General features: G+C 45.9%; 1 protein-coding gene across 1 annotated transcript in view; it reads left to right on the top strand.

The window, feature by feature from the left end:
* PPM1H (protein phosphatase, Mg2+/Mn2+ dependent 1H) overlaps positions 1–27429 on the top strand; it is a 242326-nt gene that overhangs the window by 195163 nt on the left and 19734 nt on the right. The window contains exons 8-10 of the mRNA XM_034643663.1: positions 4304–4367; positions 7895–8002; positions 25708–25859. Coding sequence (XP_034499554.1) covers positions 4304–4367; positions 7895–8002; positions 25708–25859 — 324 coding nt within the window. The remainder of the gene's footprint in view (positions 1–4303; positions 4368–7894; positions 8003–25707; positions 25860–27429) is intronic.

Below are 27429 nucleotides of genomic sequence, written 5' to 3'. Positions count from 1 at the left end.
TTCAAAAGAACTGTGGCAAGCAGAAGCTGGCTGATGAACGTGTATGGCCAGGAGAGAGGTAGAGCGCTGGGACCAAGGGAAGTAGCCTGCGAGCCCCAGCAAGAGAGAGAGAGAGGAGGGATGGCCTGCAGTGGGAGGCTGCAAGGACAGGATGTCCTTGGTGCAGCCCACGTGACCGGGGAGCTGGGGTGCCATGAGGAAGGTCATCAGGAAGTAGGTTGGGAGCTACAGAGCCAGGATTCCAGAAGCATCATCCATACATCTAAAACTACTGAGAATAACAGCAGGGGAAAGGGGGGAGCCACCTGCGAACCTAGGCAGAAGGCATCAGAGAGGATGGGAGAGCACCTGGACCTGTGTGAGCAGATAGAAGGACCGACTCGGTGGCAGCAAGCCTCGGTCTGGAAGGGCGAGTGCAGTGGGAGCAGTCGGCCTCCCTCTTGCCTTAGGAGTCGGAGAACTTTGAAATACACCAATGGCTGACTGAGGGGTTTAAGAACGAATTTCCCAGGGCTGTTCTCCAATAGAATCGGCTGATGCTGCGTGCTGCAGAGCTCCCGGGACGGTGACTGTCCAGAGCAGTCCACTCCGTGACAGAACCCAGGGACCCATGTGAGGCATGTTGGTATAGGAGAGACTCCTGCACCTGGGACACAGCTGACTTACTAGCCTCTCAGTCTCTCTCAGTGCTGAGCTTTTCCTTCCCATAGGTCTGGACCAGTGGTGCCTTGTCTTTTCAGCTTTGCAAAATCTACATTGCAAGGGAAACCATTACTTTTCAAAAAATGTTTAATGGAAACTTCTTTGCTTAATGAAACTTACCTCCACTTAGGGGAAGCCCTTCAGTTGAGCCCTTTTTAAGCCTCAATTTTTTTCCCTCATCTTTCCATCAGTTGGCTTCATAAATACTCATTAAGGATTGACACAAAATAAGGGTTATTCTGAAAATCTTTCCCAAGCGTTTCAGTTTTGCTTTCTTATAACAAGTTATTATTTGAATGTGATCTCTAGTCGGTTATATTCTTGTAAAAACTAGTGAGTAATTGATTTTTGGAGTTTTTAAGTTGAATCAGGATTTCTGAAATCATGGGATCTGATACGAGGGAAGAGATATTTTCTATGAATCATAGGTCCCAAGTAACTCCGTCTCTTGGAGCTCCAGCTGCAAACCATTGTCCTTCTCCTGCATCATCCTGCCGAGAAGGTGGCAGCCAGCGCTGAGCTGGAAGGGCAGAGTCAAGCCTCCAGCTTGGACATGAACTATAATGCAATATACACAGTAGACAGGCCTTTCAAATGGGTGGGAACAGGGGTGGCCCCCTAAACTGCAAACGCATTTGCAGGAGGCCTGCTGTCCCCTTTCTTTGGTGTGTCTTCTGGGAAGGTTTGTGTCTAGCTTCAGGCCACTAAGATGTTGTGTGATCCTGGGAAAGTTACTTAACCTCTCTGAGCCTCAGTCTCCTCATCTGTCCAATGAGACATTGCAGAACCTAGGAGACATTTTGAGACACAGTAAGCCAGCACCAAGCCCAGCGTGCGGCATGTGGGTGTTCGGTGAGTCAGAGCTGCAGTCCTGGTTTTAGCTCATTTATACAGACTTTAATCAAGTTACCCGTTTGAACTCTTGAGTGTTTTATTCTTTATCATGCCAGACTGTAACTGTGAAGGGAAGTCCATCTGCCTTTATATGATACCTGTGCTTAGGACCCAGAAAGGCTGAGGGGGAGAGCGTGTGGAACTCTTTTATTTATTGTTATTCACCCTTGTCGTTTGTTGGCGACAGCAGGGGAGAGGGCTCTTACTTGACTGGAAGCCAGCAATGGCAGGAACAGAATAAACCTTTTTCAAAGTTGTCCTTTCTATTTTTAATACTTTTGTTTTGTTTGAAGATGAAAAAATAGCAACTAAAATATTAGAATTTGCACTGGACCCTGTAGGTGACAACTCCAAGGTGAGTGTTTGTCTTTCAGAGCTGTGGTAACACAGACTTCATGTTCCGGAAGGTCTCTGCCCTGAGAGAATTCGATTGCCTGGGCTTTCAGGGGACCTGAGAACAGCTCTCCAGCTGCCTTTTCGAGCCTGTGAAGAGTGCTCTTCTCCCTCCTTCCTGAGCTCAAAGTAATTTCCAGTCACTGGTGCTAGAGTTGCTGCCCTCTGCCTCCCATTTAATCCCTGACTCCTGTGCCTTGGTCTTCGGGCCCCAGTCCCTCTCCTGGTCTCGTCCCCACTATGTCCTCTTCTCTGAGTCTGGCCTCTCCTCTCCACGTGTCCCTCTCCACCGACCCCAAGCCCTGCTCACGTCTACTTCAGAGCCTTTCTCAGGTCATTTCCCTCCTGCCCCTTGAACCACACAGTCTGTCATCTTTAGGGTCAAGCTAATTGATCAACGGATTTTGAATATTAGCAAATGACACTTGGTCTACAGTGGTGGTCCTCAAATTTGACTGCACAGTGTAGCTTAAAAAAACAAACAAAAAAACCCTCCCAGCGCTTAGCTATCACCCCCAGAGGTTCAGATTTAATTGTTCTGAGCTGTGACCTGGGCATCTGGATTTTTAAAAGCTCTCCCAGGTGATTCCATGTGCAGCCAGCACTGAGAACCGCTGGTCTAAGAATTCATTCATTCCCCGAGCTGAGTGTCTTCTAATAATAGCTCTATTTGTTCCCCCAAATGACTTGTATACCGCAGTGTTTTAAACAGTTCATGTGACTATAAAAACATCAACGTAGCTATTTCTACCTCGTGTTAATTTGGTAGATTTGGGGAAAGGAAATAGTACAGTTCTTTTTTTGAAAATTGAATTCCTAGAGTACCTCTGGGCCCACTTGATGGCAGTACCAGCAACTGGCATTTATCAAGCTCTCGGCGTGTGCCAGGCACCGTGCCGGACTCCCGAGGCTCGGCACATTCATTAGGTCATCTTAATCCTCAACGCCACGAGTAAGCCTCAGTTTTCCTCTCTCTGATTAATGAGGATTCTGAGGTTCAGAGAGGTTCACCTGCTTGCCCAGGGCTGAACAGGTGCCAAGTCTTCATTGATCCCTTGGGAAGGAACTTACCTAAATAATTTCCCAGAAAATAAACGTGTCCCTGTGTTAGCTTTGGGGTTGAACTCTCTTTGAATTGGGTTGCAATCTTTTGTATATCAAGAGCTTCCATAAATTTGATTTCAGGTTCCCTCCCAAGTTGTCTGTATAAATCCAAGATTGGGAGCCCATTTCACAAACTAGTTTTCTTCACGCACTCAGCAGGCATTATTTTAGAGAATCATCTGGTTTCTAGCGCCTCACCTAGTAGAAGCTACCCTGATTTTTACTTGGTGTCCCTAATACGTTCTTGAGGTGGTGAACAGGCAGTGCTGTCCCCATTTTGCAGAAAGGGGAGCTGGTGTGCCAAGTATTCATTATCTATTAAATAGTAGTAATAGCTACCACTAAGTGAATACTTCCCAAGTGCCAGGCTCTCTGCTAAGCTCTTTACGTCCTATGTAATTATCCTCATTTTACAGATAAGGAAACTGAGACCGAAAATGGTGGAGCTCCTTGCGCAGGGTGGTATAGTTCGTAGTCAAGGGCCTTGTTCCTTTGCTGCTTGTTTGTTTTTTAACTTCTTATGAGGAAAATGGCAAGACAGAGACTTCATTTTTTCTCTTGTGTTAGCCTGGCCAGCCTCTGCTGTGTGTGCAGTGGCCTCTGGACAACCACATCTAGAATAAACCATTGAAGCATAAACTGGATTATCTTTCCGTGTGTCAAATGGCCATTTAATAGCTATTGTGAAACAAAGAATTTTCTGCCAACCTTGACTATCACATCGAGGTCAAACAGGCTCTAAATATTCCTTCTGCGGCCATCCCAGTACCAGGCTGCTTCGGTCTACACAAGCCCTGAAGGTCAGAGCCGGCTCTTGGAGCAGTTTCACTCTGCATCCGTCTCTGAGCTCTGCTCTTGCTCACTTTGGGTTCATGAGAAGACCCTTGTCACTGCTGCTGGGGCACTTCATGGCACACAGGCTCTAACTGCTGAGGACAAAAACCCCCTCCCCCCTTCTTGTGAATTATGAGTATACCACCTTATTTTCTCCCTCTGCAAGCGAATCCAGAGTCAATAGCTTCTGGTTTGTTAATTGTGTTACACACATACCGTTCTGGAGGAAGAATAACTCCGTGCACAGAACGATTGGCAGCGTGGTGAGTGACAGAGCGTCCGGGAGAATGAAGTACCTAGCCGCCTGTGTCAGGGCAGCAGGTCACTAATTGAGTGCAAACCTTTTTTTTTTTTAATGTTGTTTATCCCCCTACAGGGCATACAAAACCATTGAGGATGATGACTTGAAGTTTCCCCTTATATACGGAGAAGGCAAGAAGGTAGGCATGTGCACGCCCCCGGGGCCGAGAGAACAGGCTCTGTCCCCGCACCGCCCGTGGCGGTCTCTGTGCCCCACTCAGCAGCCTGGCATTTTATAGCCCTGACAGCGCGAAAGACTGTCGCCTTCCATCACCCTTCAGGCGTACTGTCTTGAGGGTCCGAGGAGTGGCAGGGGTTGGGGACGGGGGAGGTGAGTGGTGAGCACAAGGGACGAAAGTCCATTCTGTGCGAATAACATTCCAGGCCATCTATTTGAGTAATGTTTTACAGTGTTTCACCATGGCCCCGCGCGTACATCATCTCCTGTATTTCTGACAAGCCATGAGGCGGGCAGAGCCGGCGGTATCAGGTCCGTTGGGCAGACGAGGCCGCTGAGACTCTGAGGCGAAGTCGGCTCCTGCCAGCCAGGGGTGGTGGGAGGTGTGGAGCCACGGCCGTCTCCCCGCTTCGAGAGCCCCCACGCTCCCCCGTGGAAGCTCACGCTCTGCGAGTCCGCTGCTCCCCCTGCGCCAGGCAAGGGGGTCCGACGCTTCACTGCGGTGAAGCTCAGGATCCCGCGGACCGGAGCCCGGGCCCAGCTAGCAGAGGTCATCCGTCACGAGCTCCCAGGGCCCCAGTCAGAGCCACACCCTGAGCAGCAGGCATGCTGTGCAGCCCAGGAAGGCTGTCTGTCCGTCTTGGTCTGGGAGCGGAGGCTGGAGGAGGTAGCCGCCCCGGACTGGAGATGGGGAAGCTTTGAAACTGTTTCCCAGTAAGAACAAACAGCCCTGAGTCATTGCATTCTTCCTTTGAACACGAATACCCTTCAACTCTGTGCTGAGAGCTCCAATTAGAAGTGAAAAATGTGCTCACATTAAGAAGAGTCCTCCACTGAATTTCTTCCAATATTTGATAGTTTTTTGGAGGAAGAAGTGGCTCATAATAAAACTGAAAGGTGCCTTTATGGGCAGAACTCGAGCGTGTGTGTGCGTGCGTGCGTCTCTCAATGTGTGTGTGTGGGAGAGCACACGGGTTTGGGTTTGGGCTCAGTGTAGCAGTTATTTCAGTGGAAGGAGACATTCCATGGAGGGAAATGAAGCACAAACATCTGATTCACAGAGGGATCATTTTTCAAACGAACTTTCCCTGTTCATGGAAATGGGCCACCTTCCATCTCATCATCCTTGCTTGAGAGTCACGACAGGAAAGGACTCTCTGTTCCTGACAGTGTTGCGTGTGCCTGTCAAGATGATGGGTGTCGTTAATGCACATCTCTCAGCCCAGTGACCGATGCCCACAGCTGCAGTGCTTTGTGGGGTTGAGAGTCTCAGTATGACCCTCCTATACCCAGTGTGTTCCAGTAAGCTCGGAGCCACCTACTCTTACCTTTGTATCCCTGGTACCTGACCAGCCTGGTACCTGACACATGGCTGGCCTTCAAGAAAGCCATCAGTATTAAATATGCTTTTCAGTATGTACGGTATACTTGCCCCCACACCAAAGGAAAATGGACTAATGTGTTCTTAGAAGATGATCAGAATAAAGATTTAAAGGAGCCAGGGGCCTTCCCAGTTCAGCCAATGTTGATTTCACCAGGACATCATGTTCCTCAAGCGTTTCAGTTAATTAGGGCTTGCCAGTTCTGTGACAGGCAGCTGGCAAGTTCTGTCATCGCACCTGATGGCCTATTTAAAAGCCACTGTGGCTCCAGTCTGTACCAGGCTTGCTCCACAGTGACGTAGCACAAGATCCCTGTCAGGGATCCATGATTTCTTGCGAAATCTTTACAACTGCAACACGTCAGTCCCATCTAGATCCTTTGCAAGGGGTTTCTCGTTCCCGTCTGCATACACCTACCCGGAAGTTTCAGAAGACTTTCACAGCCATAACTTCTCATTTTATTCCTGCCAATGCTTTTAAGGATTTGTGTGGGTAACACCTACATACTTTGTAAACAAGTTCAGTAACTAACAGAAACATCAGATTTCTTTAGACAGAAACGCCCACCTGTGCTTTCCCAGCCAGAGAAGCTGCCATTGCAATGGGGAGAGCAGAAGGGCCGCAAGGGACTCAGAATTTTCACACTGAAGAGTTCAGTATTTCTTAGCTAGTACGGAGCCGGTCCAGCTCCCCAGCAGAGCAGAGAGTTTCTGCAGCCTGCCTGACCAGAGGGCCCCAGGCTTCATATCACATACCTGCATTTTATCCCTTTTGATTCTTGCCTTTAAAAAATGTCATGGTTTCATTCCCACTTTAATGCAAACATGCCCATCTTCTGATCTGAAACCAGCTCCAAGATCCATAGCCTTTTTGGGAAAACAGGATGAAGGTGCTGGCAATGTTTTAGATTGTAATATTTCTTAGCATTTATAAGTTACTCTTATTACCCAAACAGTAGAGTGAGGATTCAAGCTGGGCCTCAGCACCATGACCCTACACTGGATGTATTATCGATGATTCAGGTGTTAGGCCATTGGGCTCCATTCTACCAAAAATGACTTTTATTTCATCCCTCTGCGCTTACCTGGCTCAGTGCTACCCACCCTTCTGCACAAAAATGTCATGCCACCACCCCCAGGAAACCTTCTCAGCAGAATTTTTACCTCCTCTCAACTCCTCTAACCCATGGTGCTGGTGTCATTCATCACTTGGCCATATTTTATGTATTATTAGTTAGACATACACCTTTGATCTCCCTTCACAAGTTCCTTTATATTAGGGACAAGTCCTTAGACATTTGTCCCCCACAGCATGATTTCTGCACCTAGTAGGTGCTCAGTAAATGTTTGGCTAAGTCAAATCTGTGGCATCCCGGGAGATATTTAGGCTGACTGTGTAGGCATTAGTATCATAGTATTATTTCCTTGAAGCATTGGGAAAACGAAACTGTTCAGAGAAAGCACAGGTGGTGAGGTCTCAAACCTGGGTCTCTGTGTGGTTATAATAAAGTGACATTTTCTTCCTTTCCACCCAGAGGGAATTTGTGGGGATGTTAGCAGGCCAGGTTACAGAGTTGCAAAGACTTTCTTTCCTCTAGCCATGAAGTACACTCTAGGAGCTTTGGGAGGTGGGAGCTGCTGCTCGCTTTTTTACATCACTTACTGGTGCCTCTCAGGAACTGGAGGCATGGCTGGTGTGTTCAGTGAGTTCTTATAAGGTGGTGTATCACAGACGGATGGGGGGATGGGTGGACGGATCATGTTGGATTCGATTTGAACTGATTTCTGTAGCTGTAGACATCAAACGTGTTGGATTTAGTTTCCTGGATCCCCTTCCTTCCAGTCTCTACAAAAGAAGCTGAGAAGAGACAGCAGCAACCCATTAAGCTCAGGATAATTGGTAGAAAAACCACTCCTTAAGTACATAAGTGATCTTGGTGAGCCCTTCCTTGGAAACAGCTACCTACACAAGTCAGCAGCAAGGGGCATGGAGAGGGACAGAAGGAATTGGAAAATGAATGCTTCTCTCTCCGCCTGTGGCAGCTACGTTGTGATGGGAATGCTTTCTCTGGTGTGTGTTTCTGATGACCCTCTGCTTATACCCCTAGGCCCGAGTAATGGCAACTATTGGAGTGACCAGGGGACTTGGGGACCATGACCTGAAGGTGCATGACTCCAACATCTACATAAAACCATTCCTGTCTTCAGCTCCAGAGGTACCAGATGAGGTTTTTGTTTCTGTTTTGTGCAATAATGGATTGTCTCTGTGATTCCTGCCATGACTTGCAGCCCATAGGCAGCTTGTGTCTCAGGGATGCGTGCAGTGTTTCTTTTTCCCCCACTTCATTCTCACTTTGTCCTGGTTTCTGCCTCCTCACTTCCTGCCCGGGTAGCTGTACAGCCCCCTAGTGGCACTCCTGCCTCCTCAGTCCATCCCACATTTTGTCACGAGGCAGATGTTCCCAAACAGGTGCTCTGACTCCTGTTTGCTCCGAAACCTTCAACCATACCCCGTGCCTATGAGGATAAAGCCCAGACTCCTTTGGTTGGCATTCGAGGCATATTATAATTTGGTCGGACTTTCTAGACCAAAAATTTGATCTCTGTTCCCCGGAACTAGCCAGAAAGAACTTGCTGTGTCCTTCCTGCACATGACCTCCAGTTTTCCATAGTTGCTTAGACTATTCCTTCTGACTAGAACGCCTTTCCTCCCATCTCCAAGCATCCAGAGTCTCCTGTGGAGAGACTTCCCTGATTTCTCCCTTCCCCGACTGGAAGTGAGCTCTCTATAGATCCGTGTAAAGCAGTGCCTTTTACCACCTGCCACGTTCTGCCTTACTGCATAGTTGCTTGTGTATATACCTTATCCCTTCTTCGATTTTAATTGCCTGTAGAACTTGTATCATTCAGCTGATGTTTACAGAAGTTAATTGGAAAACAAGTTGTCATCTTTTTGGTTAAAAAACTTTTTTTCTCACCTAAAACTAATGTTATAAAAAGCCAACAACACGTGTTTCTTATGATACGGGAAACAATATCCAGTTCTGTTTCATAATACATCTTTGGAGAACGTTGTGCTTCTAAGTTGTAGAGAAATATAAGTAATAGTAGGTTAAGGGTCTATTTTTTTTTCACATAACAAGGGTGCTGGAATGTGGTGGCAGCTAGTGTTCGCGCATCACCTCCAGTGTGCCAGGACTGGCGTCTCGCTGACTTTCCCTTCATGTTCAAGATGGTGGCCGCTGCTCTGAGCATAGCACTGTCATGCAAGGCAGGAAGGAGGAGGCAGGCAGCCTACCTGTCCCAACAGATACTCACTTGCGTCTCATTGGCCAGAACTGTGTCACCTGACCTCCCCTGGCTGCTAGGAAGGTTGAGGCAGAGAGCTTTAACTTTTCCAATATTTATAATAGAGGGGAATCAGGGAGAGGTGAGTCAGGAACCAGTGCTGTCTGCATTCTGTGTAATTACCTGTTAAAGCAATGCCTTGCACCAGAAATGCCCAGAATGTTTAAACATAGCTCCATCTGCATGTTCTTCCCAAGGGTAGATGCTGTTTTATCGAAGGCTCTTTTTGTAGGAGGAAACCAGAACCCACTCGAGCTAACTCAAAAGAGGAGGTATTTGTTATAATAATATTAGAAGAGATGTATATGGTGTACACAGGAAGAACGCTTAACAGCTAGGCTTTATGGGAGGGTGGTTCTAGAATCAAGGCACTCCCAGAGAGCCTCAGCAGTGGGAGTCTGTCACCTTCATGAGGGCGTTCTGCCCTTAATGTGGCCAGTCATTTCCATATGTCTCTGCTACCAGTCAACCCAGTCTCTCACTCTCCCGATTCCCGGAGAGGAATCTCATTGGTCCAACTCCCTTTTTATACCAGGCCATGAGTGACTTCCCAGCCCATAAATTGCCCCTTTGGCTTGTCCACTCCAGAGCCCTCGATGGCCACAAGCAGCCACCTAGGCCCACCCCTTTGGCAAGGCTGTGAGCGGGGTGGGGTTGGGGGGGGTGGTTCTTTTAGAGTCTTTATTGCTGAGGCTGGCATTCAAAATTCATGTAGCCACAAGAGTTTGGGAAGTCACGGAGGGGGCAATCTCTAGTAAATAGAAGGTATGGAAGACACAGACCTTTCCTGATATTACCCAGGATTTCAAATGAGATCAGCCTGGTGGAAATAATAATTACCATTCATCAGAGCCTGTAGATGTCTCTTTTTTAGCCCTCACAGCAATTCTGCGTGATGAGGACCAATACTACATAAAGCATCCAAGGGGCTCTGGAAGCTAGTGGATCCCTGATCCCTCATTCTGGCCAACCTCGGGATCCATGAATTATTGCTGAAACTACTCTTGGCCCAGAGGAAAGCAATAAATACTAGACTCATGGACTCTGTACTTTTCCCCCCTTGAGAGAGAGGCATTTATCAGACCTATTAAATGGTGCCATCATCTTTCTACTTTGCAAAAGGAACAGATGAAGTGTGACTCATGTTCTTGCGCGGGGGAGGGGGGGGTCCTCGGAAAGCACTAATTAACCATTTTGCTTCTTAAAGCAGAGTGAAAACCTCCTCATTTCCTTACACACACGCACACCTATGCTTTCTGTATAAAGTGAGAAGAGGTGTGGTTTGGTTTGAAGTTGGACTGTAGATCTTCTGATTGCTCTATTCCATGGCTACAAAGAAGAGACTGTAGGTTTAAAACTTGGGTGTGCATGGGAGACTCCCTGGGGACTGATGAGAAATCCCAGTCACCTACCTAGAGTGATGCTGGTTTGCAGGGAATTGGGTTGGTTGGTTCAGCATTGGTGAGGGACTGGACAGGTGGGCGGAATGTTTAAAAGGAAACTGGCCACCTCTGTAAAAACGTTAAGTGCTCTTAGAAAGGTGTGTGGAGTTCAGTAAGGTGTAGCTTTTATAATAACAAGTAACATAACATAACAAATAACTACTTAGTCTGGGCCAGACAACTGAAACTGTGTTTTTTATACACAGTATCTCATCTGATCCTCACAACAACCCTAGGAGGTCCATATGCCCATTATACCCATTTTGCAGACTGGGAAACTGAGATGCAAGGAAGTGAAATAACTCCCCCACGGTTGTACAGTTATAAAATAACAAGATGGTACTTGTACCCAGGTCTGTCTAATTTGATCAGGGTCTGAAAGAGAGAGAAGCTGAGTTCAAAGAAATGTCTTTGGACTGTGTCTAAGGGACCCTCTGAGTCCAGGTTCCCGGGGCTCTGAAGAGGATCTTTGTCTTGGGACCTCAGCTCGAGTTTCTCAGAGAACTGCTGGCCTCAGACCAGAGTTGTAGAAAATGATGGCATAGTAGAAAAAGTAATTGGGAAAGACAGTAATAGCCTTTGGTGTGTGCCAACCTCGGCCAGACAGAATTGTGCAAAATAAGATTGTGCACGTATAATTGAGCTTAATGGGTATGTAGTGTAGACCCGAAGATTCCTTTGCACGAGATTAAAATTGTTGTACATTTTAAATGCTTCCAGATGGAGAGGGCTTAGCCAGAACCAGAAAAGGGTGAGGGAGGTTAGCACAGGAGGAGCAGCTGGAATTGACTACATGGAGGGGTACAGGAGACCCCCTCATCCTCAGTCTTAGGGTAGACACTCCTCTTTCTTGGGTGGTAGTGATGAAGTCAGACACCAGAGACATGGTGAGCGGGCTTCTTTGGGGGAGCTCGGGAAGCCGGGTAAATTTAAACCGTCTGAAGAAGAATAGCTGTTGCCTCCTTTCCTGCCTGTATCCCCTCACCCCCCACCCCACACCTACCCTGGCTTTCTAACTGTGACTTCCTAAGAACGTTCCCCTGCTATGCCTCATCTTTGCCAAGCATGGATCTTTATTTCACATTTGGGTTCTAAATTTCAAATCCAGCTCAGTCTGGTAATTTTAACAGTTGGGGAGAAAATTCGATTTAGTTCTAAGAAAAAAAAAAAGGCTCCAAAATCTTCTTGGAAATCAGCATTGTTCCCTTCATCATTGTAGCTCCTAATTCGATTTGATGAGCTAAATAAAAATAAGACAAAAACATGTGTATCAAATTTATGTAAAAAATGCTCAGGGGTTTAAAAATTAGAGAAGGGTTTCTAGCCAAACACATTTTTGGTTTCACTGAACACAAGGCGCTGGAAAAATCTGGAGTTTGCCAAACCCAAAGAGCAGCCGCCAGGTTTGCTGAGCCTCCCTCCTATCTTCCAAGGTCTAAGGCGGGGATTTCTGGCCAAGAACTGAATTCCACAAGAGGCCCCCGCCAACCAAGCATTGGCCTGACCATCAACTGTGGAGGCGTTCTGACTGTCGTCTGGTCCACAGCACCGTGTTTTCCCCGTGTCACAGTGTAAGATGCAGCCTCTCCCCACATAAGAGAAAGAGCCTCAGTCATGTCTCCCATCTCCTTGCTCAATGAAGCTCATTAGCATTCACCTTTCTTAGGCTGTCCTGAAAGAGTTCAAGTGAACAAGGAAAGGATCGGGAAAGTCAGGCACTGAGCCCAGCCTTTCCTTCTCCCCTTCTCCAGCATTTCTTCTCCCCGCTGCAATCCAGCACACTTCCTGCTGTGTTACTTCGGCACCCTGGCACAGGTCTGCAGCCTAAACGTCCAGATGTTTGCTGCTCCGCGCCCCTTTCTGACCTGTAACAGGCCCTCCCGAGAGCTGGGATTCCTCCGTGATGCTTGCGTTCTGGCCTATGCTCCAAGATTGCCTTCAGCCCCCTTCTGGGCTCTTGGAAGAACGGGTCTTTTTCTTTGTGGGGGCTACTTTGCAAAACCAGCCCATTCCTTAACTCTGCATCTCCTCCTCCCGCCCCTGCCAGACTGAACCACAGGAACCCCATTTTCTCTCCACGCTCATTGTTCCTTTCCTTGGTGTTCAAGATTCCCGTCAGCTATTTTTTTTTGTAACTTCAGCTGACTCATTCAGTTCCTTCTCGCTTTTCTTCATCTATTTTTTCTTTCTTCTGAAACCGCCTTCTCTAAGAAAAGGAAAACCTTAGACTCCAGTATCTCAATGCCCATGCGGCCTGCACCGTGTTAGCCTGCCTCTCCCTTCCCTCAGGTGAGGTGGAAATCCTATATTCACAAGGTGCTAGGAAAAGCAAGGAAGAACATCTGTGGGACTGTGTGGCATAGGGTCTGGTATGTGGCCAGAAGTGGTCAGGAGATGCTAGTGTTCGTTCCCCTTCGGGTCCTGGAAGGCTTTATACTTAGGGTTCCCAGTATGCGCGTCCATATTAAGAGAGAATGACTCTTTTCTTTGGGCCTCCCCTGTTGTCTCCCATGAAAACATGAACACTATTTAAGATCTCATTGTTGTTTTTTTTTTTAAGATTTTATTTATTTATTTGACAGAGAGAGAGACAGCCAGCGAGAGAGGGAACACAAGCAGGAGGAGTGGGAGAGGAAGAAGCAGGCTCACAGCGGAGGAGCCTGATGTGGGGCTCGATCCCATAACGCCGGGATCATGCCCTGAGCCAAAGGCAGACGCTTAACCGCTGTGCCACCCAGGCGCCCCTAAGATCTCATTGTTGACATCTTAACGTATAAAGTCCTCTTGGTAGCTTTTCATACCCAAGCCAAAGTCCCACTTTGGGAAAGAGCATGTTTTATTGTATTATGTACTTTCTGCAATTTATAAGAAGCACTTTTGATGCATAATGACATGGGGAAAAGCCGTACTGTATTAAGTGAAACAGGATATGATTATATATACAAACAGCGTGATGGTAATTTTGTAAAAATGCACGTGTATACAGATATACACATGAAGGAAATTTAATAAAATGGTAACAGTAAATATCTTTGGGCAATAGAGGAGGAAAAACTTGTTTAAAAAATTCCCTAGACCCTCAAAAATACCTTAGGAGGTGGTTTGATATAATACTTAGAAATTCAGACTGGCCATCAATGTCTTGACTTCAAGCTCTGTCTCTTCACTTACTAGCTGGGTGACCTTGAGAAAGTTGCTTTACCTAAATCTCAGCTTCCTCTTCAAGAAAAAGAGGACAGTAGGGTTGTTATACCCAGAAACTTAACAAATTAAATGACATATATAAAGTACTTAGCCAGAACCTGGCATAATATTAACTCCTTGCTCCTTTTCCAATTCCATCAAGACCACAAGATTTCACTGGCTCTTTACCTAAAGATCATGAGTCCAGTCGTGTTTACTGAGCCAAAAACTAGGGAACGTGTCCTCAGAAGAATTAGGATTTTGGGGCAAGTTGGAATGTGAGACTAGCGAAGGAATCATCAGCCATAAACCCTGTGATTCCTGCTTCTTAAGAGACGAGGGGAACTCCAAAAAGGGAGAGAGAACTTTATACTGTGAAGAAGGACAGCACAAGTAGAACAAGAAAGAAGGAGGCAGGAATGAGTCTGGTATGAAGTAAAATTTGCCTTATAGGGTCACTGAGTTTGGAAGATTAGCTTGAAGGGCTCTGAGCTATAGTAAAGCTAATTTTTGTGGAGGACCTTGAACTGGACCCAAGGCAGTGGGTAAGGTCTTTAGCAAGGGAGTAGCATGATAGATGTTGGGTGGAAGCCTGTCACAGCACACAGATGGGGGGCAGGGGGTGGTGGAGAAGCGGACAGGGAGGCCACTCTAGAACTGAAACTTCGGCAGGAGTGCAGAAGTTAGGGCAGGGACCGTGAAAATGAAAACAAGGCACATCTGAGTTGCAACAAAACAATGTAACAGAAACTGATGGCAGTTTAGAGGATGAAGCAGAGTGCAATTTTCTAAAAACTAAAAATGCACTGCTTTCTAGCCTAGGAAAAAGGAAGGATGTTGCTTATTGGGGACTGAAGAAGAAAGCTAACTTTATACCTTTTTCCCTTTGAGTTTTCTGAACAATTAAAAACATAGACACTGGTGCCTGGGATGAAAATAATTTTATAGTTGGTATAAAGTTAGACTAGAAACTACGGTTTGGATTTCAGACCAAAATGGACTTCTTATTCTTTTACTCCATCCAGATTAAATTTACACACTGGATAGCTATGGGCTGTCTTCTCCCCACTCTACAGAAAGTGGACTTCCTAATATTTGCCTGCTGGAGACCAGGAGCCTAGGGAACAAGTGCTGCTTATGGAATGATAGAGACCAAGGAGAAAACTCCAGGGGGCTCAGTCTCCCATCCCATCTCCCCAGCCCTGTAGTGGGAGAGGGCCTCGAAGTGACTTATCACGTTACAGTGTCTTGTGCTTCTGTGGACTGCAAAACATACCACCCCAGAACTCAAGAGTCTTGACAGAACAGTGTATAATCTGTACTTATAAGTTCTTAGCTTTCACAGGTCTTTGAGTTGGCTGGGCTCAGCTAGGTGGTTCTCTCTGGGAGTCGTTCATGTCACAGTTTAATGTCAGCTGGGGCTAGAGTCATCTGGAAGCTAGATGGGCTGGAAGTCCAAAATGGCTCACTCACATAGCCGGCAGTGGACATTGGCTATCAGCTAAGAGTTCAGCTGAGTTCTATCTTTCTTCCCAGTGCAAACTAACATAAGCTGATGAGTTAGCTGTTTAGCTAGTTAACAGAGGTAATCTAGTTATCAGTAGAGAGGCAGATTTACAAAGAAACTAAGTAAACGTAAGTTATCAGGGCCCTTCAGTTGGACCAGCCCTTACTGAGTTCTGGTTGTTGCTAGGAAACGTAGAATGTTCTAGGTGGAGAGGAAAGGCAAGGTTACACTCAGGAATCATTTCTTTGTAAACATTTCTCAAAAGATAGGGACATCATTTTCCATGGTTCAGTAACGTGTTACAGTTTCTTTCCTCATTCTTTTTTTAAGATTTATTTATCTACTTGAGAAAAAAAAGAGAGAGCATGTGGGGTGAGGGACAGAGGGAAAGAATCTTCAGGCAGACTCCCCTCTGAGCATGCCCCAGTTTGGGGCTCGATTTCATGACCCATGAGATCATGACATAAGCTGAAACCAAGAGTCAGGCATTTAATCCACTGACCCACCTTGGCGCCCCTTCTTCTCTTATTATTTTTATTTTATTTATTTTTAAAAGATTTATTTTTTTTAGAGAGAGAGTGTGCATTGCATGTAGGAGGGAGGAGCAGAGGGAGATGGAGAGAGAGAATCCCCAAACAGACTCCCCGCTGAGTGCAGAGCCCAACGTGGGGCTTGATCCCACCACCCCAAGATCATGACCTGAGCTGAAACCAAGAGCTAGACACTCAATCAACCGAGCCACTCAGGCGCCCCTCTCATTCTTAATAAACACATTAGTATCTATGTTTGTATTCATAATTGTTTCTGTATTCTTTTTTGTAAAGAGAGCTGCTAAAATTTTGTAAGTTTCAGGCCTCGCAAACCATGGATACCCCTATAAAAGAAAAATGATGAGTTCTATCTAGGAATACTTTGATGGTCTAGAACAGTTGTATTTGGCAGTTTTCTTTTTCTAGTTATACTGAAATACAATTGATGTAACACTGTATAAGTTTAAGGTATACAATGTGTTGATTTGATACACTTATATATTACTTATATTACAGAATGATTACCACATAGCTCTATCAAATCATGTAATTACGGCTTCTGTTTTGTGGTGAGAACATTTAAGCTTTACTCTCTTAGCACCTTTGAGAGGTATATAATACAGTATTACATATAGATGTGTATACATGTTATATATATATATATATATCACACAGCATATACAGATTGTATGTAGCTATAGTTCCCATGCTATACTTGAGATCCCTAGTCCTAGTCTTATGACTGGAAGTCTGTGCCCTTCGACCAACATCTCGTGCATCTTTCTTTTCAGTTCGGGTGCTGTACTCTTGGAGGCTATATGTTCCTCTTCCACCACCATCACCACCATCACCACCACTTTGAAAATGTGTGGGGGGTGGGGTGGGGAATTGCATTAAGAGTGTAGAAAAACTGTTTTTATTTGACTATGGTGTCATCTGACCCTATATCTAGGAAAGATTACGTGACTTAGCTTGTCCTCCTTCTGCATCTCTAACTCTCTGGCCTAGCTGGTCTAGCTGTAAAAATCACTTGTATGTGTATGTGTGACATTTTCCTGGCTTGTTTCCATTGAGAAGTGACTTGGGAAGTAACCAGCTATTTGAATAAAACCAGAATTTGACATTTACTTTGACACCAAAAAATCTTACTTGGCAACTCATAAAATTTATGGTCACAACAAGGGAGCCAACCTCTATACTGTGTCAAATATTTCTTCTCATTGGAGATTATTTCCCTCTGATCCCCTTCTGAAAAAAAATAATTTCACTTGAATGTTTCAGTTAAACATGTAATATCTTTTTTTGCATTTATTTATTGCATTACACACAGAAGAATAGTTTGAGAATTTTGTTTAAAAATGCAAATCCCAGGGCGCCTGGCTGGTTTCAGTTGGTAGAGCATGAAACTTTTCATCTTGGGGTCGTGAGTTCAAGCTCCATGTTGGGCATAGAGCTTAATTTAAAATAATAAAAAATAAAAACAGATTTAATTATATATAAAGAAAATGCATGCCTGTGATCTCACTGACATAAAACGACATCCACACTTAGGTGGCCACCAAACCTTTTTACAGATCATAGGCAAACATGGTATCATCAGCTATGTTTGAAGACCACTCTTTTTTTTTTTTTTTTTTTTTTTTTTTTAAGAGTGTGACAGAGAGTTGGGGGAAGGGGCAGAGGGAGAGGGACAGAGAATCTTAATCAGGCACAACACCCAGCACGGAGCCTGACATGGGGCTTGATCTCACAACCCTGAGATCATGCCCTGGGCTGAAATCAAGACTCGGACACTTAATCAACTGAGCCACCCAGGTACCCGTAAAGAACAATCTTAAACATCTGTTTATATTTGGTTTATTATTTGAGTGTTCTTGGACCATGTGTGATCAGACTGCTAATTGAATAAAATAAGAGAATGTATCCAAAAAAAAAAGGCAAATCCCTGGAATGCACTTCCTGAAATCTAAAGGTCTAGAAGCAGGTCCTAGGAGTTTTCACATTTTTACACAATTCTGAAGCAGGGAATCCAAAGATCGCTATCTGAGGGGCACCTGGCTGGCTTAGTCAGTAAAGTGTGCGACTCTTGATCTTGGGGTTATAAGTGTGAGCCCCATGTTGGGTGTAGAGATTATTTTAAAATAAAACAAAGACCACTCTTTGAATACTACTGCCATAAACCATTATTCACTGTCCTCGGGAACTTTGGTCTTTAATCCTGACATGGGTTTGTTCTGCATGCATGTTCTGGTCCTGGACTGCATGATGCATTCTTCCAGTGCACGCAGCTCAGTGCCAGACCGGTAGGTTGGAGATACTACACGCCTCATTCTCCACTTGAACACATGTCTGCTGAGACCTGGCTCCTTGCTTCAGACTAACTGCAAGCTGGGGAATTGACTTTGCCACCCAGAAGGTGTCCCACAGCTTACCAGGCCTGATTATGTCTTCTCTCCTAAGGCAAGGTACATAGTAACTTGCTCTCTTGCTCCCATAAGATCTCTGAAATCCTGGCATGGTGAGAAAAGTCCTGTGAAGTGGTAACACGCTGGTTATGTGGTGATGGTAAGTCCCAATGGCCAGAAGCAGCAACTACATGAATAAAGAGTAGCAGTCATTTCATTATTCATTCATCAGGTGATGATATGACTCATCCTCTCAACCAGGACATTGTTGAGAATCAGTGTGAACGTCATTAATGATAACGCGAGGAAAACAGCACAAACCAGAACTATGTCATGCACACAGGGACACAGGGTCACTCTGTGCCTCCTCACTGGATCTGACACAACTCAGTCCACCTACACTGTACTCACGTCCTTTCACTCCCAGGCTGGGGTTTCTTCTGACCTTTATCTCTATAAATGGGCATTTTAATGAATACAAACTTATTCCTCAAATGATTGATAAGCTAGATTCAAGCCCATTCATTCACTGATCGAGTCAATGAGCCTTTGACTCAGTGGTGCACAAGCCAGGAGGAGCCCAAAGAAAGGAGCAGATCCTGGGAGTAGCCAGCATGTATAGGACATTCCTTCCTGTAGCTTATTACCTCACTGTGCTGCAGAGTACTGGCCTCGTGAGGAGAAAGTGGAAGCCTTCCGCTGGAGTAGCCGGCCCTGGGTACAGCTGCAGGCTCCCTACCTAATAGTTTAGCTGGTAGAAACATTTTAGCTGCTAAGTTGTAGCCACCCTCAAAAGTCACATGTTTACTTTGCCTGTAGACTGCAGAAGAAAAAACTAACCCACAAGAATATCTGTGGTATATTTCAAATACAAAATTATACCCACAGCCCAAACAACCGGCTCCTTTTGGGGAGCATGAGTAGCCGGCATATTTGTAATACTTAAATGTCCCTTGATGCATTTGCAGTCAGATGCTCTGAGGTCATGTGGCCAGTCACATGCAGCCCTAACTCATCCTATGATGAAAGAGCGAGAGGACATTAATGCCATAAACATCCCCAGTGGCCACCACATCCTAACATTGCATTTCACTAGGGAGACACAGAGGATTTGAAAGGTCATGCCTTATCCCTCACCATTCCCCAGTGAAAATCCAGTAGTGTAGCTAAACCAAATGACACAAAGCCGCCCAGGCACACCAGCCCTCTCTTACCTCCCCAGGCTTTGGCCCCTGCAGTCCCCACTGTGTGTAAGGCATGTGGTCCAGCTCCTTCCTCCTGACACTCCATGGGCTGAATCACGGCTGCTTTCCACATTCCCCACAGGTGGTCAATAGACTTTGAAAATGTGAATGACCAAAGTGGTTTTGCCTAAATTTTAAGGAGCAGAAGTGTGTTTCAAACCCAAGTCTTTTGCCACCAAATTCAGCATGTGTTTCATGACATAGTGTAGAGAGAATCACAACAGAGAATCTGGATGCTGTCTTGGTGGCTTGCCAGAATGCCAACATTGAAATAATCTGCTTGGTTTATAGGACCACGAGGAAATACGGTGGAGTTTTATTTTTTTCTGGTACAAGTGCCATATTCAGAGTTCTCTAGGTTGAGCTTTTCGGTTGTCCTCCCCTTATTTTCTACCACCTATGGGCATCCTTTATCTTGGGAACCATCTGCCTTTTCTGCCAAGAACACTATTGAGAGTCCCAATCACTGTTATTTTAAACGAGGCTTGTACTTGATCCCCAAGCCCCTTGAGTCCACTCTTACTCCTCTCCTTCCACCAACTAGCTTACTTTCAGGTGTACTGCCTGAGATCAGTGCCATAAAATAATAACATGTGGTACATTAGAATTTGTGGTTTCCTTCCACGTTATCTCATCTGATCTTTCTAACAGCTTTGTGAGAGAGGTGGAACAGGTGCTATCATGTTTTTTTTTTTTTCAATTTTTAAACAATCATTTCAGAGATAAGAAAATTGAGAGCAAAAGAAAATAAATGGCTTATCTCCAGTCCCAAAGCTGGTTAGAAGCGGAGACCTGAAGTGAGGGCTTCTCATCACAAAGGCAGGGCTCTTGTTCCTGCTGAAAGCCAGGCCTGTGGGAGCTCATGGGCCTCTGCTGAGTACTTCAAAGGGAAAAAAGGTTGGGAGAATGTGCTGAGTTGATAAAGCTGTAAAAGCCACGAGGGCATCGTAGAGAAGCAGCTGGGATCTGACAAATGCAAGAAGTGATGGACTCTTTTTTAAAAAGTAGCTTCGAGAAGCCGGCATCCGCTTACATCCACAGGAACTATCTTAACATGGCACCGAAGTTACTCCGTGATAGAGCAGAGAGGCGAACACGCATCTTGCACAAACACTGAAGCAGCAGCCCACAGCCGGGCGCTGAGTGGCGACACTGCATTAAAGACTCGCTTGTCACAAGCTCCCGTGTCCACAAGTGCCCAGTGATGACATTAAGGCCGTCTCTAAGTGCTCTGCTGCCGGGGGCCCAGGGAGAGCAGTCAGCACTCGGCTCACACAGGGGCACGTTAGCCAAGGCTCCTCGGTGCCCCCAAACTCCTTCCTGCTCCCTCCCTTACACTGAGTTTTTTGTTAGCAGCTCCAGTGAGGACAGGGAAAGAAAAGGACAAATTCTGAGACTTCCGTTAGCTATCAGCATGTTGCATTTTGGTGACTGCTTGTCGGAGGTGACCAGCGAAATCTGCTCGGTCACCATCATTAGAGCAGCGTCTGGATAGATCTCCGACGCTGAATTATTTTTCTTCGTCCCTTCCTCTCATTTATTCTTTGTCCCAGCAAGTATGTCCTGAAGACCTATTGTTATTCACTGCAAAAAATACTGTGAGGCCTACAGAAGAAACGCAAAGTGGGATCTCTGGGCAGAGGTGAATTTTGGGAGGGAAGAGAAGAGGACCAACTCACTGTGTGTTCGCTGTAAGCAGAACAAGGGGAAATGTGCAGTGAGGCAAATGTTTCTTCTCTTGGTTGGTTGTTGAGTGCTTACCAAAGGCTAAGTTCTGTGTTCCCGGGACAGAGACAGAGAGGGCAACTCAGACCTTGCCTCTTGAGTTTATTGCCTTGACGGTGTTTCCAAGGCAAGGCTCTCCCACCACTTACATTGGAATTACCTGGCCTTTGTCTAAAGAAGCTGATGCCTGGGCTCCGATTGACACCATCAGAATGTTAGAGGTGGGTCCTTGAATCTCAGTTTGTTCGGTGAGCACCCCAGGTGATTCTTTTCTTTTTAAAAATTATTTGAGAGAGCGAGAGAGCACAAGCAGGGTGAGCAGCAGAGGGAGAGGGAGAAGAGAAGCAGGCTCCCCCCCGCCCGAGCAGGGAGCCCGATGCGGGACTCCATCCCAGGACCCCGGAATCACGACCTGAGCCGGAGGCAGCCGCCCAACCACCTGAGCCACCCAGGCACCCCACCCCAGGTGATTCTTAAGCACAGGAGAGTTTGAGCATGATCTCGTGGCAGAGACAAACAAGGGGACCCAAACTGGTAGAGCTAGGGAAGAGCTGTGCTGGGGGGTGTGTGGGCTTGTGATTGCAAGGACCAGGGAGAGGAACAGAGGCTGCTTGTCGGTTTCCTTCAGGGTTGCTGTGGCAGCAGAGGGGGGCACTGCACCCCCAGTCCATCATCGCGTCCAGGGGAAGGAAGGGGAGGCACAGGAGGGGACCTGTGGGAAATCACCTCACTTGTTCAGATTTTTGCTCAAGCAGTGCCTTCCTGGAGAGGCCTGCTATAGCCATGTCTTCTAAAAGGACTCTCTTGTCATTCTTTTTTTTTTTTTTTAATTTAAACTCAGTTAACTAACATATAATGTATTATCGGTTTCAGAGGTAGAGGTCAGTGATTCATCAGTCTTACATTACACCCAGTGCTCATTATATCATGGGCCTTCCTTAATGTCTGTCACCCAGTGACCCCATCTTGTCATTCTTACTCCAACTTTTCTTCAGAGCACCTGCCCTCTTCTGACATTGGACTCTGTTCGTCTGTTTCATCTACTAGTGTAGAAGTTGTGAGGGACTGGGGGCACCTGGGGGGCTCAGCTGGTTAAGCCTCTGACTTGATTTTGGCTCAGGGCATGATCTCAGGGTCCTGAGACAGAGCCCTGCATCAGGCTCCAAGGGCGTGGAGCCTACTTAAGATTGTCTTTCTCCCTCTCCCTCTCCCTCTGCCCGTCCCACCCTCCAAAGAAGTTGTGAGGGACTTTGTCACTTCTGTTCACACTGTATCTGGAGTGCCTAGAAAAGTAGTTGGCACATAGCAAGTGCTCAATAAACACATAAAGGCGCTTCTAGGAGGGCAGACAGATCCACACTGGCCCCGTCTCTCATCTGCCCAAATTATATTGCTCTCAAAACTGCAAGAATCTCAAAGATTCCTGTGGTCTTTCTCTCCCTTCTTGGCAACTGGGAACATTGGAAGGAGCCATCAGAAGCCCTGGCCTTGTTCTCCAGCTCTCTTTCAGACAGGGGCATCTGCATAGTACATCTCTCCCAGAATGGGGCCCCCAGAGACTCTCTTCCTGGTGTCTGAGTCCTGGGGAGCCTCAGACCCATTAGTTTAATGCGATGCTTCCTGGAATATCAGGAAGGTATTTACGGAGTTGAAGGGGGAACTTTGGAAAGGTGAGTGTGGTCTGATAGAGGAAGGCCAACAACAACTTCAGGGAGAGGAGGTCAGGACTCCAGAGCCTGCCAGAATCCTCTGGAGCCCTTGCCGCCGGGGAGGCTGGGTGTGCAGCGGGTTGTCTGTGCTGCAGCCCAGTTCTTCTGAGAGCATTTTCACAGAATGTTCTGCATTACAGGTTAATGTATGAGACATGAGTTGTAAGTGGAAAGTTGGCAGAGTCCTTTGGAAATTGGCTAAAGGGCAGGAAATAAAGGGTAGCAATAAAAACCTAAAAGGATGTTAATTGGGGAGTGCCTCAGGGAACAGGGTTGAGACCAGCTTTTTATTATTTACATTAAATACTTGAGAATGGTTTTGAAAGGATTTTCATGTTGGCTAATGAAACAGCATTAGAGAGCTGTGTGTGGAAATGTGAATAGTGGAATTAGGGAAGGATCCAATTTATTGATGGAAATGAAGAGAGCGTTTTCTAACATGTTTCTGTGTATCAATCCACACCCGCTCTTGGCTAGATTTCCATTTGACTAGTGGGCAGGATAACTTAAGCTTAAACACCTCGAATCTCTACATGTTTTTGGGCAGCAGAAGAGCACTTGAAGAGATTCCGGCTCCCTGAACCCAGGGTAGTCCTGAAATTAAACGGATGTTATCTTCAGACCTAAAAATCTTTTAGAAGGAGCCAGAAGACAGATGGACTCTCCCACTTAGCTGTAGGCATAAGATTGGAACTGGCTGGATACCTGACATCATCTCCCCACCGCCCATCACATTTTTACTCTGTGGAGTTCAGATGATACAGAAATGTATTGTAGAGAGACCCCGGTAAGAAGCTAGCAGTCTCTCTTAAGCAGAGTCATAGCATCCTGGAGGTAGCGGCATCGTGAGCCAGGACTGGGGAGCCCAGAGCCAACGTTTGCTGTCCTCTCTAAAGCCTGCCTCACAGGACGGTCTGTAGGCGTCACAGAGGCCACCCAGCCCTGGATTCCCTGCTTTGCAAGCCTGGGCCAGTAGGAATCCTCTTCAGCCTCACTTCTCTGCGTGCAGTTCCAGGACCCACAGCGCCGGCATCGCGTGGGAGTAAGGCAGAAATGCAGCCCTCTCCAGCCGCACCCCGAGCTGAATTAGAATCCGCATTTTAGCCGGCTCTCCAGCGGATTCCTAGGCACATTAGCATTTGAGAAGCAAGGTTCTAACGTTTGTGACACCCAGAAGTTACAAGAAAAGAGAGCAAAGGGGATTTGGTTGCTTCTGTAGAGTGAAAACTGGACCACAGGAGTTCAGTGGCCTGAGGATAGAATTCTGGCATTTGGGACTTTCCAGTCTGCTGTAAACGGAAGATTCCCGTTGCTGTGTGCTTTAATTTGTCCCATAAGGCACAGTGCCTGCTTGAGGAGGTGAACTTACCCTGAAAGAGAACATCCCTTTTGAGAAAAGGTTAAAAGTCAGTCCAGGATACCCCTGAGTTCTCTTCCCTGAATGGGGCCGTGCACTGGGCCACTAGCTGTGTTACCACCTCATCATGAGGCCACAGAGGCGGCTTTTCCTTTGAGCTCAGTTTCCAAGAGCTCTGTGGGTAGGGTGTGGTATTTTATTGTTCTCTGCTGCTGAGTGTAGGCTGTTAGTCCACAGGACTGCCCTGTGTCAAAGTGTCAGGGGCCTGAGCAAACCTTTCTAAAACCCAGGAGGCTTGGCTTTCCAAGATGTGGATTTGAGCAGTCTGTAGGCCTCTTAGAATTTAATTCTCTGTGGGTTTGAGAGGACCCAACACTGACTGTGATGGGGCACGCAGCTGCTTAAACTCCAACCTCCTTCCTCTCCCTGCCTCCCCCACTCCCCACCTTACAGCTTTCACTCAGACTTGCTTTTAGAAGATAGAAGAGAGAAATGAGAGGGCAGAAGGAGCTAGAAGATTGACAAAACTGACCTGCCTTTGTCCTTCACTCATGAGGTGGTAACACGGGGCTGGTTCCGCCCAGTTAGGAGGGAATACCAATGAAACCCCAAATTCTTTTCCTGCCAGAGCGGGGTGAAAATAGAGTTGTGGCCTAACCCAAATACTGCTTCATTTTTATTCTTACTAGTTTTGTCAGGGTTATACTGTTCTCAAAGAGTTTGGGTGGATATTGAAATATCCAGGTCATTCCCAGTACTAGAGCTGAGGAAAGACTTCACGTTTGCCAAGAATGGTTTGGAGACTCAGACTTAGCATGTGTCCTTTATAACTGAGGCTAGATAGAGGCCCCTCAAACCTGAGTATAGCTCTGAGCCCCATCCTTACGTGAGAGGAGCCCTACCCCTTAGGGCCTCAAGCAGGTGAACCAAAAAGTGATTCATGTGAGCCCATTAAATAAGTGTGTCTCCTCAGTCCTAGACAAATGCACACAGAGCCACTACTAAAGATCCGAGGCTGGCCTTCTCTCCCCCACGGACAGAGCCCAAAAGCAGGGAAATCTGCGATTCATCTTTATATTTAGAGCACCTGGCACAGAGCAGGCCCTTAGTTAAGTATTTGTGGAATGGATGTGCAAAGGGAGAGGGAGGCAAGCCTCTGACTGCTCTTCTGGTTAGCATGTATCTGTTAGAAGTATTGTTCTCGCTCTGTCTCAGGCATCACATTTTCAATTCCTTCTTCCTTGTCAACTGTTAAGCTCACCTGGTGAGCCCCATATGTCTGTCTACACAGCAAGTCTCTGAAGGCGGCTACCCCTGGCCACAAAGCTGGATGCACAGCCAAGTACCTTATAGTGCGAACTTAAAAAGCCCTAAGCTAGATGGGGAAAGAGAAAGGGAGTCGGAAGCTAATTGGGCATGGGAAATAATGTGCTCCCAGTCTCTTAAATAGGAATATTCCCGTTCTTTTCAGGTGAGAGTCTACGATCTCTCCAAATACGAGCATGGAGCAGATGATGTGCTGATCTTGGCCACTGATGGACTCTGGGATGTTCTGTCAAATGAAGAAGTGGCAGAAGCCATCACGCAGTTCCTTCCTAACTGTGACCCAGATGACCCTCACAGGTTAGTGCATTTCTGGGGTGGTAGGGTTGTGCCTCAAGCCAGTTTTCACGGTGTGACTGAAATAAATAACCGTGCACTTTTCATTATTCATGATTTGCTGTAGAGCTGCTATGGATGGATTAGGAACCAGACTGCAAAAGGGACAACATTTCTTATTAGAAGTACTTTCACAGCCAAATAAAAACCCTCCTTAAGTCGAACCTGGACGCAAGTGGTGAAGAATTTGATTTGTAAGATACTTCAGTCCCATGTTTCTCACATTCTTCCTTCATAATCCCAAAGTGAGAATAATCCAATTTGTGGTCCTCCTGATGAAGTAATACCAAATGCTCCCGGCATTGATTTTTATCCATTGGGAAATTATTTCTTTTGAGAAACATTGAGAAAGGAGAGGAAAAATTAGAGCAGGTTTTCATTTGTAGCATAATGGCAGTGTAAATATCCCAAAACATAGGCCATAAACTCTTGGCCTTAGCAACATTTTTCTGGATGTCTTTCCTCAGGCAAGGGAAACAAAAGCAAAAATACACATTTGGGACTACATCAAACTAAAAAGCTTTTGCACTAAGAAGGAAACCATCAACAAAACAAGAAGGCAACCCACTTAGCGGGAGAAGATTTTTGCAGTATTTGATATATCCAATAAAGGGTTAATATCTAAAATATATAAAGAACTCCTATAACTCAACACTCCAGGAGAATTAAAAACAAATAAAAAATGGGCAGAGGACCTGACTAGACATTTTTCCAAAGAAGACTTACAGATGGCCAATAGACACATGAAAAAATGCTGAATGTCACTTATCAACAGGGAAATGCAAATCAAAAACCACCATGAGATAGCACCTAACAACAGAATTGCTAGTATCAAAAAGATAAATAATAAGTTTGGCAAGGATGTGGAGAATGGAAACCCTCGTGCACTAATGGTAGGAATGTAAATTGGTGCAGCCACTGTGGAAAACAATATGCAAGGTTCCTCAAAACATTAAAAATAGAAACACTATATGATCCAGTAATTCCACTTCTGGGTATTTACCCAAAGAAAATGGAAACACCAGATCAAAAAGATATATTCATCCCTCTGATTATTACAATTTCACTTACAGGAGCTAAGATATGGAAACAACTTCAGTGTCCACTGATTGGATAAAGAACATGTGGTATATATCCACAGGGGAATATTACTCAGCCATAAAAAGGGGGGGGGAAATCTTGCCATTCTCAACAACATACCTGGAGGGTATTAGGCTAAGTGAACTAAATCAAGAAAGACAGATACCATATGATTTCACTTTCATGTGGAATCTAAGAAAAGCAAAAACAAATGAACAAACAGAAACAGACTCAAATACAGGCAACAAACTGATGGTTGCCAGAGGGGATGAGAGCTGGGAGACAGGAGCAACAGGTGAAGAGGATTGAGAGTTGCAAACTTCCAGATATAAAATAAGTCATGGGGATGAAAAGTACAAAATAGGCAGTGTAGTCAACAGTATCATAGTAACTTTGTATGGTGACAGATGGTACTACCCTTCTGGTGAGCATTTCTTTTTTTTTTTTTTTTTAA

Source organism: Ailuropoda melanoleuca, chromosome 15 (assembly GCF_002007445.2).
Source record: "Ailuropoda melanoleuca isolate Jingjing chromosome 15, ASM200744v2, whole genome shotgun sequence".
NCBI lineage: Eukaryota > Metazoa > Chordata > Mammalia > Carnivora > Ursidae > Ailuropoda > Ailuropoda melanoleuca.
This window is presented reverse-complemented; position numbering and strand designations above follow the sequence as displayed.